The sequence below is a fragment of the Peromyscus leucopus genome, chromosome 6 (assembly GCF_004664715.2).
Source record: "Peromyscus leucopus breed LL Stock chromosome 6, UCI_PerLeu_2.1, whole genome shotgun sequence".
Taxonomy (NCBI): Eukaryota; Metazoa; Chordata; class Mammalia; order Rodentia; family Cricetidae; genus Peromyscus; species Peromyscus leucopus.
Window position 1 is genome coordinate 96128311 of NC_051068.1, and position 15431 is coordinate 96143741.

At 43.5% G+C, this 15431-nt stretch overlaps 1 protein-coding gene across 4 annotated transcripts in view; it reads left to right on the top strand.

Moving 5' to 3' along the window:
- Sec24d (SEC24 homolog D, COPII coat complex component) overlaps positions 1–8519 on the top strand; it is a 97954-nt gene extending 89435 nt beyond the window's left edge. For 2 of the 4 annotated variants that reach the window (XM_028881469.2, XM_037207052.1), the window contains 3 exons: positions 1652–1843; positions 3595–3684; positions 7701–8026. In XM_028881469.2, the coding sequence (XP_028737302.2) occupies positions 1652–1843; positions 3595–3684; positions 7701–7841 (423 nt within the window). In that variant the 3' untranslated portion in view covers positions 7842–8026. Of the gene's footprint in view, positions 1–1651; positions 1844–3594; positions 3685–7700 lie in introns of all 4 variants that reach the window. The other 2 variants (XM_028881470.2, XM_037207051.1) reach the window with 2 other exon arrangements.
- Positions 8520–15431: the final 6912 nt, after the last annotated feature.

Sequence of the window (15431 nt, forward strand, 5' to 3'; positions counted from 1 at the left end):
TGTCTGGGAGGAAAGCATGTGCTGGGCTCTTGTTTCCAAGAAATTCGGTCAAAACCTGCAGTCCGGGCTCATAGCAGACTCTTTGAGCAAGTTGCATGTGCTCGGAGTGTAAGGGGAAGGGTGTGAGGGGTCCAGTTTCGCCGAATGGTTCGGGTTGCTTCCCTTGCGTCATTCCCAAATTGGTAATAATCAGTTAAGTAGGCACCCTTAGAAGTCTGTAATCACGTTGGTGCCCGAAAACTTCAGTCGAACTGCACATCATACGAGGCCACTTCCACGTGTGCTGGGGGAATCCTGTGCAGGTGCGAATCATCTGTTTTCATATAATGTGTGACTGTCTATGGTCACCACGTTTATTCAGACTGGCTTTTCTCAGATGCAGTCAGGGACGTCATGCACATGCTTGAGGATCCCTGGGCCGTGCAAGAGCCCAGCCGCCCTTCCTCAAGGGTTCACATGGCAACGCACGCCACTTTGCCGAGGTGTTGTTAACATCTTGAGTGCCCGGCACTGTGCCTGGACTTTCAGAGGTCGCGAAGGCTGATAGGTTGTATGCAACTCCTCCTTAGTCTTTAGTGGTAACAAACGGTAGACATTTAGCAGTAATGTAGTCGGTGATAGATGGTGTTAGATGCGAGGGTAAGAAATGAATTATTTCAAATGATTGTCCCGTAAACTTGGATCGTCAACCACGGGTGGACCCGAGATTAGAAACTGGAGCCTCTGGGGAGCTTCTTTCTTACCTTCATTCCGTCCCTTAGAGGTCCTTGTGTTCTGGGCTTTAGATGTCATTTATTCACTAATGGCCACGCACTCCTGTCTCCGGATAGGAGGCAGGCATTGGAAGACTTCTCCCACAGCCCTCTCGCCCCCTGCCTTCATGCTGGCTGGGTGCCAAGTCTTGGCTATCCTCACTTTTTTCTCTCTACCATACATCCCCACTGTCGACAAACAAGCCACTCTCCTGGGTGTCCACAGGGGAACCACTTACAGTCTGGCATTTGTTGCTGCCAAACTCAAGTGTAATCATCACTGTGCCCCTGCAGTCTCAGCCTAGTGGGTCTCCTTGGTCCCACATTGCTCTTCTTCTGTCTGCCTGCCTGCGGCTCACAGGTCAGGGCAGAGTGAGACAGACAGACGCCCCTCTCTCCTCTCCTCAGGCCAGGCCAGGGCATCTCTGGCCCCTCTGCCCCTTTTTATCCAAGCCTCTCATTTCATGCCAGCTGCACACATGTCTTTGCTGATCCTCAGAGACCCTAGTCAGGCTCTTGCCTCGGGACCTTTGCATAAATGTTCCTCCGTGTCTGGAATGTTCTTCCGTAGATTTCTCTAGGCTCAGCTCCTCACCTTTTCTCACCTGCTGGGGTGACTCAAAAATTCACCTTTGCCAGAAGCCTTCCTAGCTACCCTGACCCCACCACTGACCCTTATGCTACTTACCATTGCTGTCCACATAGCTCTTAACACCATCTACAATTATGCATATTTTATTTATTTCATGTCATATGACTTCCTCCAAAAGGCAGAGATTCCTGTCTACACCGAGTAGGTTTTAATCAACTGTACTGTAAGGGAGGGAAGGGGGAAAGGGAAAGGAAATGGAAAGCGAGGGAGGAAGGCGTTCCTAAGTCTCTTGGCTTTGCCCAAACAGCACACACTAGATGTGAAGAGCACAGTCCTGCCTGCCGCTGTGCGCTGCTCTGAGTCCCGACTCTCCGAAGAAGGAGTATTCCTGCTGGCCAATGGCCTGAACATGTTCTTATGGTTCGGAGTGAGTAGCCCACCAGAGCTGATTCAAGGGATATTTAATGTGCCATCGTTTGCACATGTCAACACAGATATGGTAGGCATTCTTCAGTTTTTATGATAAAATACAAATATAAGTTCTTAAAATGTATGTGCAATTTTATGATACAAAGAAGAAAACCAGCATGTGTTTATATAATTCTGTATGAGAATCATATTTTGATGAATAAAATTAGAAAAATGTCAAATAATTTACTGAAATGTTGAGCTAAACATAGTTTCAATAGAAACTGATAATAGAGAGGGCTGGAGAGATGGCTCAGTGGTTAAGAATCCTTGCTGTCCTTGCAAAGGATCTGAGTTCAGTTCAGGTAGCTTATCGCTGCCCGTAAGTCCACCTCTAGGGGATCCGACATCCTCTTCCGGCCTCCATGGGCTCCTGCACATACACACACTCATGCACACATTCACACACACCCCCACTGACAACACTTCCAGGCTCCCTGCTGTTTGCCATGGGTATTCGCTGTATGTGCTTTAAACCCACGGTTCTGTTTCCTTCTCTTGACACATCAGTGAGGTAGATGCTGCCGCAGTGTGTTCCTGATGAACCAGTGATGCTAGGGGCAGGTTCTTAGAGGTCAGAGGTAGAGCTTGATTTAGTTTTCAACTCAGATTTCTTCATCCTTGCTGCCGAACTGCCTGTTTGAGAAAATTCAGAATCCTTCAGAGGTATTTTCCTACATAATAAGATGAAACACAAAATAAAAATCATACAAAGCAGATTGCATCCCCAACCTACTCCAAACCCTAATTCTCCCCTTCTGTTACAATCATGACAAAAGAAATTGTGTGTTGATGAGGAAATGAATAGAAATATGTTTCCAAATGTCTTAGGAAAACTCAGCACTAGCATGAGCGTTAACCTGTGTCGCAGACATCCTTGCGGGCCCTAAGCGCACATGAAATAGGCATCTCTCCACCAGAGCAAGAGTCCAGGGCTTGCGCTTCTGTCACCATACCTCCTCACTGGGTTTCAAAACAAAACTAAAACCCAAATAGGGTCATTTTATGTTTAGACTCCTTTGGCTCTCTGGGTTATGTATTGTATACTCAATATTATTTCTTGAATAAAATGATCCACCATAATACCACAAAATAAACAATGGATAGGGTGTAAGCATTAGTGACGGATGCTCTTCCCTCCTCAGAACTCCTATGAAATGTTTTGGCCAAAATCTTTACCCTAAGATTTGAAGCTTTACCGTCACGCATTCTCATCCTCCCTGGTGGCTAACTTGTGGTTGATTGGGTCTGGGTATCCTCTCACTGAGAAGGCAGCATTAGAGCATCCTATTCTCTTACATGAAGAACTCCAGGTGCAGCTGTGCTGTTTTCCAAATTAAACAGCTGTCATGGAAGTGTAATATATATAGCATTTCCTTGGGAACCAACACTTGCTGGTTACTTCAATGTTGGAATGCATTTCCTAAAGAAGGTAAAGGGATAGAGACATTCTTTTCTCTCCCACCATGGCCTTGAATTGAAAGGGCTTAGTCCTCTTCCTGAGAGAGGGTCCAAAGCTACCCTCTGCATGAAACACTCCTGTTGCTGCATTGCAAAGATGACCTGTATTTCTAAAAGAGATAATTGGTTCATTGGTGGAAATGTATGCTAACAAAAATGAGTAATTTATAGTTCCGTTTTCCACGTTTTCAGGTAAATGAAGTGAGCCAATAAATGGTCTCTGTAGCATTAGAGAAATGGTTTTTTGCAGTCTGGTATCTTGTGTTGCTGCTTCTGTTCTCAGTGGCTCAAGTCATACTGAAATTGTGCTCTTACATTTAGACATCGCTGCCTGAGGTGGGAAGTCCATACTCTCAACAACTCAGAATGATAATGAATAATATCCAGCAAAAGAAGCCATACTCAATGAAGGTAAACTGAGATTTCCCCCCTCTTCCTTCAGGTTTTTATTTCATCATTTTGGATGCATATTCTATAGTTATATCTCATGATCTTTTTTATAATTTCCTGTTTGAATAAAATCATGTCTTGAACCAAGAAGGTTGGACTTTGTTGCCAAGTCCAAGCTGCTTGTACCCATCTCCTTCTGCAAGCTAGGTGCTGGGGTCTCCTAGATTTGGAGCTCTCGGGCGGGGACACTCCGTGTAGTACTCTTTACCATAAGATATAAGACACTTTAGATGCAGGCCTCTGCATGATCCAGGCTACCGTGAGGCCAGTTTTCTCTTGAAATGCAAACTAGACGCCAATCTTAATCAGTAACCTTAACCATAGAAGTAACTCCTGTGTGCAGATATCAACTCTAGTAGAGCTGAGGTAAATGGAAATATAACAGCTTCATGGTCTCTAGACATACGGATGAACACTTGACACTCCAGAACTGTTTCCATGCCGTGTGGGTGCAGTGTAAAGCCAGGGGCTGGGGCTGGAGAGAAGCTCCAGTACTCCACACGGCACTCCCCAGCACTGGCAGAGGAACGGAATGAAACCTTGAAGTCTCAAGAAGCACACATCGAAAGCCCCCCGCATTGCTAGTGTGCAGTGATGATGGTCTCCTTCATCCTGTCCGCAGTGGATGCGACCCCACGCACGTCCATCAGTCAGGCCATGGAGGTCATCCTGTGCCCTATGGGCCCTCCTTCCAAGGAGCATCAGGCATTTCTCTCCTCTGCTTTTCCTCCCCTGCTCTACTAACCCTTGAGTTAAGGTCATTTCGACACTGGTTGTAAAATAAATAGCTGGGGTCCACTTTGCTCTGCTGTGTGCCTAGAACAGAAGCAGTTGGAATAGTTCTCGGGTTTTCTGATGTGGAAATGCACCTACTGTTACTTTTAGATTTCTCTGACTTCCCCAGTTTGAAAAGCATTAAACCTGCAAGTGTCACAGCTGAAAAAGAACGGCGGCATTACCTGCTGCACTTGGTCCTTCCATTTCCATGACCCCAGACGGGTGAAAGTAGGCTTGAGGGAGCCAGCCAATTTAGTGGGCATCTCAGAGCTTGCTCACGCAGATTCAAGGCCAGCAGTACCACAACAGGCTCACAGCAGTTCCCGGGCCAGAGTCGCAGCGCAGCTGTACTATGACACTTTCTATCACAGCGTGCTCCCAGATGATGGCAGTCAACTGCTTCCCTCTTAGTCCCCGCCCCTTCCTGTTCTGTGCTCCGGTGTCCCTTCCTATTACCTGTCCTCCCCACCTACTCCTTCCCACAACAGATAAGCCTGTAACTCTTCCTTCATGAAGCAGCTGCTGCTCTAGGATTTCCTTCCATTTCCCCCCTGTTCATTCTTAAACTACTGTATCGCACCAGACATCAGTTTATCTTCCAGGCTTCCAGAAAAAGTCTGCGCTAGCTCCACCTCCTTCGCTGTGTAGATTTAACTCATTAGAGATCCCTCTCACAGGGGACCCCAACATGGGGTTGGGTTGAATGCAGTAAGGAAAAAAATTAAAGCACTCCCCATTGATGTCATTTTGTGAGTCCAGATTTGAATTCTCTAGTCTTTCTTCTATATCTTTCATCATCTCCTGTCTGTCTGGTGTATGAGTCTGACTGAGTCTTTACCTGCCTGAAGACACTTTATAGGTGTCTTTCAGTAGAGTTTTACAAGGGATTAAGTCACTGTCTCCAACTGACCCAGATACCAAACCGTGTTACAACATCATTGTTTATCAAGCAATATCCATATGTTGCTTCCAACATTCATGGTGGCTCTTTTTATAGGGCTGCTGTCAGCCTGTTTGCTATTTTCAGCAAATTATTTCATAATACACAAACACACATGTATTACTTGTGGATCAGGGACATGGAAAAGTACTGCTAGGTGCTACCTTGGTTTGTAAAAGTTGATTATATGGGAAATCCAAGGCAAGTAAGGTCATTGTTCTCTTAAGGGCAATTTAAACAAACAGGTTGATTACACATTAGGACAGCAGTCTTAAGTGATCTCAAGGTGTATTATTACCTGTCTTTGAGGTTCAGCAATAGTTCTATTCTCTTAGAATATAAAAGGTATTTTCATAATAATATAATAAATAATGCATCAGCCCCCTTCCCACTTCCATAGAAACTGCCAAATTGCTAAAGGCAGTGGATTTCCAGGTATCTGGCAGCCGTACAGGGCCGGGACGGAACTTCATTTCTCAAAGGCATGCATGGGCACATTCTATTCCTGTATAGACAGACGAAACAACCCCTTGGCATAGTCATTTCCATCATCACCGTCACATGTGCGGGGAGATCTGATCTTCTGAGGAATTGTCTCCATTGGACCAGCCGGTGGGCATGGAGTGGGAGTTGGGGGCGGAATTCTCAGGACTGCTAATGGATGTACTAATCCACTATGTGCAGTGCCATCCCCGGGCAGGTATAGATAGAAGAAAGGTAGCTGAGCAAGCCAGTAAGCAGGTTTCCCCTGTGGTCTCTGCTTCTGGTCCTGCCTCTAGGCTCAGGCCTTGGCTGCCTTTGATAATGGACTGTAACCTAGAAACTAAAACAAACCCTTTCTCCAAGTCGGCTTGGGGCAGTAGCGAACTAGAACACCCCTTAAAGGAAGTTTCTCCAAAGGCATTTTAAGATTACACCCTGAACTTGAACCATGGGCGTTCTCTTTATGAACCATGGCCTCGTGGCCGTGTTGCACATCTGTCCTACTATACAGATGTGTGAGCTGACTGCCCAGCCTTTCCTTGTGGGCACTCCTTGTGGTCTCACCAGTGGAGGAAGTGGCAGGGGCCCTGGCTCTTCTTCCATAGATAGGAAGCAGGTGTTAGCATTTCCACGGGGAATCAGTATAAGCTATTTGGAGAGTTTCTACATTTCTTTTGTTTGTTTTTTGTTTTTCAAGACAGGGTTTCTCTGTGTAGCTTTGCGCCTTTCCTGGAACTCGCTCTGGAGACCAGGCTGGCCTCGAACTCACAGAGATCTGCCTGCCTCTGCCTCCCGAGTGCTGGGATTAAAGGCGTGCGCCACCACCGCCCGGCTGAGTTTCTACATTTTTAATACTACGTTTTACAATCGGTTGATTCTTGCATTTACAGCACATGCCAGTTAGGACTTCCCCCAGCAGTCCATGGAGCGGTGGCTACACCAAGCAAGGGCAGTGCAGTCCGTTGCCATGAGCACGGTGGTTCTGTTTTGGTCTTTCTCGTATTTACTCCTTTTCATCTCTATCCCTTCTTGGTACCCTGGTCACCTCCTGCCTACACTGGCAGCCGTTCGCCGTGCAGGTACCTTCATCCCACTAATGCACCTTCTGCTGCCTGTCGACTCTCTCACCTCCTCCTTCTCCGCCCTCACATACCAAGTCCCGCAAAAGGCCCAAACTCATGATAATGCTAACTGTCTCTAATCCCTTACTACCTTCTAAATGTCTGTGATAATTTGCACGCCAGCTGTCTCTGTACCTTTCTATGTGGCATGGTATATACCCGTCTGACCTACCCTGTCCTTTGAGACGTAGAGGACAGTGATTGCCATTGTGAAGCTTATCCCCATAGCACTCTACTCATAGGAAGTTTTCACTTTAATTTGCCACTTAGAATAGTCTTTGTGGTTTAAATGTTGGTGTCTCCCCACCTCTCCCAAGTAACAGGCATGGAGATGGCACATACTGCTCTTCCAGAAGACCCGAATTCTTTTCCCAGCACCTACAATGGGTGACTCATGACTGCCTGTAACTATGACACCCTCTCTTCTGGACTCTCTGGGCACCTGCACTGATTTGTACATTTCTACACACACACACACACACACACACACACACACACACACACACACACCCCCTTTAAAGACCTACAGAATCAGGCTTGCTGACACCATCATCCAGGCCTCACACTCCTACCACGTTTGGTAGGACTGAATCAGGTGAAATGGCTGGACCATGTTCGGCATGCATGTCTAACTAGCTGTTGTTGGGTTTCCCTAGCTCATCATCGTGAAGCAGCGCGAGCCGCGGGAGATGGTTTTCCGACAGTTCCTGGTGGAAGATAAAGGACTCTATGGCGGATCCTCTTACGTGGATTTCCTCTGCTGTATCCACAAGGAGATCTGCCAGCTGCTTAACTGAGCCCCGCCCCTCCCACCGAGCTTGCGTTTCTGAGGAGACGGACTCCGAGTTGGTGCCTAATTTTCCCAATGATAGTAGGCTAGTTTTAATTTCTTGATCATTTTCAGGATAGCTTGCCAAGACAGCACATAGACCTTCAGCTTTGGTGCTCGGGCAGTAAGCCCGTGGAGGTGTGGTGGTACCATGAATTATGGAACAGTCTCTTTCTGGCTGTCCAACTTCTAATTCCTAAAGCTGACAGTTTGCATTTCATAAATACATAGTTTACATAACCATGCACAGTCTCAATTTTCTTTCTTTGTGCTAAATATATAAATTATTTTTCAAACTGTATAGATTCATGGTAAAATTGTCTTGGTTCCTCCCTCTTTCGCTGTGAGAGGAAAAGGACTTCATTTTTACCTTATACCTAATGTTTTAAAACTCTGTGACTACATTGAACAGATTTTTTTTCAACTTAAGATCTGCACGGCAGACTTTTGAAAACCCTGTAATCTGTCTGGTAGAACAATTTGTGTTCTCCTTTTTTCATAATTATATATTGTCTGTTTAAACTATTTTCCAGTTGTTTTGTCTATAAAACGGTATCTATATTCTTAATGGTTCTTTGTACAATTTTGATTATTTCTACCTGTATATAATGGATCTTAACCAATATCAATAAATTACTTCATATACTCTGGCTGTTTTTTTTTTTATGTCTTTTGAAAATTAAAAAAAAAAATAAGGATAGCACTAAAAGTACATGTCAAAAACTCCTGAACTGGATGGTTTACTGAGAATAAGTCTGGATAAAAAAAATTATCTTTGTAAAGGTTCAGTAATATTCAGCTATCAGAACATTCCTTGAGAAAGGCATTTACAAGTTCTTGCCTAAGACACGTCTGGCTGAGCTGCTTACACCCAGGGGACTCTGCTCTTGGCATCTTGTGTTGTTTCCTTCAATACACATAGTACTTCTCTTAACTCTAGAATGGCTCTGAATGGCACCTGTTCCATGTGTGCCTTCTTTGACTTCATCAAAGAGATGATCGTAATAACTGCTGCACCACAGTGGAGTACACACACCTCCCAGATCTCCACTGTCTTCTGACCATTTCCACACTTGTGCCCTGCAGCAAACTTCCTCTTGTTAGCGTCTTTTACATATGAAGACAGCCTTGCAGCAGCTCCATACTTCATCTGTGAACACATGGCTAGGAAGGATCATTCCTAGGTTGATGGATGCCATGAACCGAGAACAGCAGACATATACGCTGACCTACTAAAATGCTGTTGTGCTAGCCAACGAGTGGGATGTTCTGATTGACTTGGATGAGTTTAACAAGAGTTGAAGGTCCAAAAACGAAATAATAATGGAGATGTTTATGGAAAGCAAGCTAAAAAACTTAAAGGCATTTGTCATGATGGGAAGTGGGGTGAAAGCAAATGTAGACTCAGAGCAGAAGCAGCCAAGGGACTGAGGGACCATGCTGCAGCCCAGCAGGGTGACTAAGCACAGGGACCTGGAGCCAACATGGAATTCTTGCTCTCACCGCCAGCTGTGACATCAGGGTAACTGTCTCAGTTTCCTATTCATGTGCTAGCCCCTGTCATCCTCTCCTTTCTCTCTCAGGAATTCTGTTCCTGTTGTTCACAATGCAGGCTACCTTTTCCATTTAGGCTATCATGAAATAAAGAGGCACTGGATCAAACCACTATTCTTTATTAATTTAAATAAAGAGCAAACAAAGTTGGCTCTGTCCAAGACCTCGGGAAGATGCTAATTCAGAGAAAATGACTTGATTCCTCGTCCTCAGAGATAATACTCTCAAGACAGAAAAAAAGCATCAGCGGGTCAGAAGAGATCTTAAAGAGGGTTATTAGAAATATCCTGGGGGACTGGAAAGATGGCTTACAGGTTAAGAGCTCTGGCTGCTCTTGCAGAGGGTTCAGTTCCCAGCATCCACATGGTGGTTACAACCATCCAGAACTCCAGTTCCAGGAGATTCTCCACAGGCACCAGGCATGTATGTGGTGCACATGTATTTATGTAGGCAAAAATCTGAAACTAACATTGAAGTGTCTGGTTAAATAAATAAAGATATCCCAAGAATTACTCCAATCATTACTAAAAGGGAATAAGGAACTACTTATCGAGCACTTACTATGTGACATACACTTCAAGTTGAAAAAGCATACTATTATGCTCATAAAGCAAATAGCTAAGACTTAATACTCAGAGCTCAGACACCTGGATAATACGCTCAGGAAGAGTAGATAAAGGCAGTTATCAGATGAAGCAACAAGCTTTTCATTTGAATAGAGCTTAATGAGGCAGCCACAACTGGGAACAGTCCCCTAACAATTAGGTGCTGTCCTGACCCATATCTTATCAGAATGGAGTTGGAACTTAAGATTTAAGGAGTAAGCTGGCTGACACACTTAAAATTACTACCTACATTGTTCTGAATTTTGCTATAGAATTATGAATAATTTGTGTAGCATTGGGGACCAATCACAAGGCTTCATGAATGACAGACAAGTTTTCTACCACCGAGCTACATCCTCAGGTCTTTGAGTATTAAAGACGATCCAGAAACTGTCTTGAACTACATACTTACTGAATGATAACCAGTTTCCCAAGTCATCTCAGCAATCGCCTCTATCATTTAACAGCATAAACAACTGGATATATTGAAAACATTTCTTGACCTTTTGCCCTCTGCTTTCAAGGAAGGTAAACATACACAAAGGGAAATGATCTCTTTTATGCTCTTAAGAACTGTAAATGCTTGTTCTTGTGTAGGAGTCTCTAGCAGGTGATGGGAGAGAAACAGGTCTGCACCTCTACACTCTCTCTCATTAGGTCATATCACACCGTGGTGGGCAACTCCATAATCCACATTGTGCCATACTTGCATGTTTGCCCCAAAGTTTGCCAGTGCACATGCTTTCAAAGACAATGATTACTTTTTCCAAGTGAGTAATGCTCCCCGCTTCCGCCATCTGAGTAAATTTGGCTGCACGGTATTTAGAAGCCAGAATTTACAACAATGGCATTCTCACCTAACCAAATTAAAGTTCACGAGCAAAAAATACAAGCAAAGGATGCAAACGAGCTTGTCAACTTCCACAAATAGGAACCATTTCACTTGACCATCAAACTCTTTCTTTCTGTGTGTCCATTAGCTACTGATGGCAATTGATACCCACATTAACCAGGTCATGAGCTTGAGGGAGACCAGCTCCCACTTTTTCCCCCAGGGTACTCTTGAGGGAGAGGTAAGAAATATTTAGATAAAAAATATAGAGGGAGACAAAAATACAGGACAGCCTTAGGAGGGTCTGGATCAAAACCCACCAGTCCCTTCTGTCTCTACTAAAGGGCTTTTAAAGGAATGTCGGGGTGGAGCAAAAGACCTCCTCCCAGCACAGCCAAGTGCAGACCCTCCCAGACACCTGGTAACCACACATGTAGTCAAGCCATTGCCTAATGCAGCCCTGCTGTGTAAAACAAGCTCAGATCTCACTAGGAAACCTTTGTGGGCTCCCACATGAGCTCTGTCACCATCCTTTTACAGACTCAAGGCCAAGGTATTCATTAAGGGACTCTGTGCTGCTCTAATTTCTTAGGAGTGGAAGAAAACCAGTGAAGGAAAAAAGAAAATGAGTCGAAACAAATATTCCTATGTGTTTAAAATTTAGATAAAATGTGCCTAAAACATCAATTGTTCCAACATGCAACAAATTCCTAGCCTTTACACTGTTAAACTTTGGGGATTCTGACTCCATCTCAAGTGGGGAGAGAATCTACCTCATCTTCTGTTCATAATCACCTTCAGTTAAAAGGAAGATCTGTAACACATACATATAGTGATCATTTGAACATTCTGTTTAGCTCTAAAGGAAGTATTTATTAGAAAAAATTGTCCAAATCATTTAGACTAAGGGAGTTAGGTTTTTCTCTGGCAATACAACAATTTTCACACCTGAGTAAGTTATGGAGGGCTGGGAAGCAGGAGTGGTATGATCATCCAGAAAATGAGTTTTCTGCTGGAGAAATGTTGCTGTGGGATGGTCTGTATGTCAAATTGTTCTGATTGGTCAATAAATAAAACACTGATTGGCTAGTGGCCAGGCAGGAAGTAGGTGGGACAAGGAGAGAGGAGAATTCTGGGAAGCAGAAGGCTGAGGCAGAGAGACACTGCAGCCACTGCCAGGACAAGCAGCATGTAAAGAGGCCGGTAAGCCACCAGCCATGTGGCAAGGTATAGATTTATAGAAATGGGTTAATTTAAGATATAAGAACAGACAATTACCCTGATACCCAAACCACACAAAGATGCAACAAAGAAAGAGAACTACAGACCAATCTCCCTCATGAACATTGATGCAAAAATACTCAACAAAATATTGGCAAACCGAATCCAAGAATACATCAAAACAATCATCCATCACGACCAAGTAGGATTCATCCCAGGGATGCAAGGATGGTTCAACATACGGAAATCAGTCAATGTAATACACCATATAAACAAACTGAAAGAAAAAAACCACATGATCATCTCCCTAGATGCTGAAAAAGCCTTTGACAAAATCCAACACCCCTTCATGATAAAGGTCTTAGAAAGAATAGGAATACAAGGAACACTTCTAAACATAATAAAAGCAATTTATAGCAAGCCAACAGCAAACATCAAATTAAACGGAGAGAAACTCAAAGCGATACCACTAAATTCAGGAACAAGACAAGGCTGTCCACTCTCCCCATATTTATTCAATATAGTACTAGAAGTTCTAGCTAGAGCAATAAGACAACAAAAGGAGATCAAAGGGATACAAATTGGCAAGGAAGAAGTCAAACTTTCACTATTTGCAGATGATATGACAGTATACATAAGTGACCCCAAAAACTCTACCAGGGAACTTCTACAGCTGATAAACTCCTTCAGTAAAGTGGCAGGATACAAGATCAACTCAAAAAAATCAGTAGCCCTCCTATACACAAATGATAAAAGGGCTGAGAAAGAAGTCAGAGAAACATCGCCCTTTACAATAGCCACAAATAATATAAAATACCTTGGGATAACACTAACTAAACAAGTGAAAGACCTTTTTGATAAGAACTTTAAATCTCTAAAGAAAGAAATTGAAGAAGATATCAGAAAATGGAAGGATCTCCCATGCTCTTGGATAGGTAGGATTAACATAGTAAAAATGGCAATCTTACCAAAAGCAATCTACAGATTCAATGCAATCCCCATCAAAATCCCAACACAATTCTTCACAGACTTGGAAAGAAAAATACTCAACTTTATATGGAAAAACAAAAGACCCAGGATAGCTAAAAGAATCCTATACGATAAAGCAACCCTTGGAGGCATCACCATCCCGGACCTCAAACTCTACTATAGAGCTATAGTAATAAAAACAGCTTGGTACTGGTATAAAAACCGACATACGGACCAATGGAATCGAATTGAAGACCCTGACATTAATCCATGCACATATGAACACCTGGTTTTTGACAAAGGAGCCAAAACTATACAATGGAACAAAGAAAGTATCTTCAACAAATGGTGCTGGCATAACTGGATGTCAATATGTAAAAGATTACAAATAGATCCATATCTGTCACCATGCACAAAACTCAAGTCCAAGTGGATCAAAGACCTAAACATAAATCCAGTTACACTAAACTTAATAGAAAAGAAAATAGGAAGCACTCTTGAACGCATTGGCACCGGAGACCATTTCCTAAATAAAACACCGACAGCACAGACCCTGAGCACAACCATTAATAAATGGGACCTCTCAAAACTGAGAAGCTTTTGCAGGGCAAAAGACACAGTCAATAAGACAAAAAGACAGCCAACAGATTGGGAAAAGATCTTCACCAACCCCACATCTGACAGAGGATTGATCTCCACAATATATAAAGAACTCAAGAAACTAGACATCAAAGCACTGAACAGTCCAATTAAAAAATGGGCTAAAGAGCTAAACAGAGAATTCACAAAACAAGAACTACAAATGGCTGAAAGACATTTAAAGAAATGCTCAACATCCTTAATCATCAGAGAAATGCAAATCAAAACGACTCTGAGATACCACCTTACACCTGTTAGAATGGCTACTATCAAAAACACCAATGACAGTCAATGTTGGAGAGGATGTGGAGCAAAGGGAACACTCCTCCACTGTTGGTGGGAATGTAAACTTGTACAACCACTGTGGAAATCAGTATGGCGGTTTCTCAGAAAATTAGGAATCGAACTACCTCAAGACCCAGCCATCCCACTCTTGGGCATATACCCAAAGAATGCTGATTCATACCATAAAGATACATGCTCAGCTATGTTCAGAGCAGCACTATTTATAATAGCCAGAACCTGGAAACAACCTAGATGCCCATCAACGGAAGAATGGATGGAAAAAATGTGGTACATATACACAATGGAGTACTACTCAGCAGAGAAAAACAATGAAAGCATGAAATTTGCGGGCAAATGGATGGAACTAGAAAAAATCATCCTGAGTGAGGTAACCCAAACCCAGAAAGACAGTTATGGTATGTACTCACTCATTGGTGGATTCTAGATATAAAATGAACAATCAGACCACAACCCATAGAACCATAGAGGCTATATATATAGCATGGAGGTCCCTAGGACGACTGTGGCATATAATAAATTTCAGTTTTACTCAATTATTGAAAAAAAATAGCCAAATGAATGGAAACACATGAACTATGAACCAAAGGCTGAGGGGCTCCCAGCTGGATCAGGCCCTCTGAATAGGTGAAACAGTTGATTGGCTTGATCAGTTTGGGAGGCATCTAGGCAGTGGGACCAAGTCCTGTGCTCATTCCATGAGTTGGCTGTCTGAAACCTGGAACTTATGCAGAGACACTTGGCTTAGTCTGGGAGGAAGGGACTGGACCTCCCTGGACTGAGTCTACCAAGTTGATCACAGTCCTCGGGGGAGGACTTGTCCTGGAGGAGGTGGGAATGGAGGGTGGGCTGGGGGTAAGGGGAGGGCGTGGGAGGGGGGAGAATAGGGGAACCCATGGCTGATATGTAGAACTGAATGATATTGTAAAATAAAAAATATATATCAAAAAAAAAAAAAAAGATATAAGAACAGTTAGCAAGAAGCCTGCCACGGCCATACAGTTTATGAGTAATGTAAGTCTCTGTGTTTACTTGGTTGGGTCTGAGCGTCTGTGGGACTGGTGGGTGACAAAGATTTGTCCTGACTGTGGGCAAGGCAGGAAAACTCTAGCTACAAAATGTTATGGGAAGTCCTAGATTTATAGCTTAATAACTGACTGTATATACTTGAGACTAGCTAAATTTCACTCTAATCAACAAACATTAAGGAGAGGACAATGATAAAGTCCAAACGAACTCTGATAGTACTTTGTACATTTTGTTTTGGTGGTGAGTTTGGGATGCTTGAGATTGAGCCCAGGGCCTTAAACATTTGAGGCACAGTGCTCTACTCCTGGCCTCCAGCATGCTTTAAAACATAAGCTGCTATAACCAATTAGAATGTGTAAATCAGCAATTGAGATGGTATAAAGACATAAGCTGCGATCACTCATAG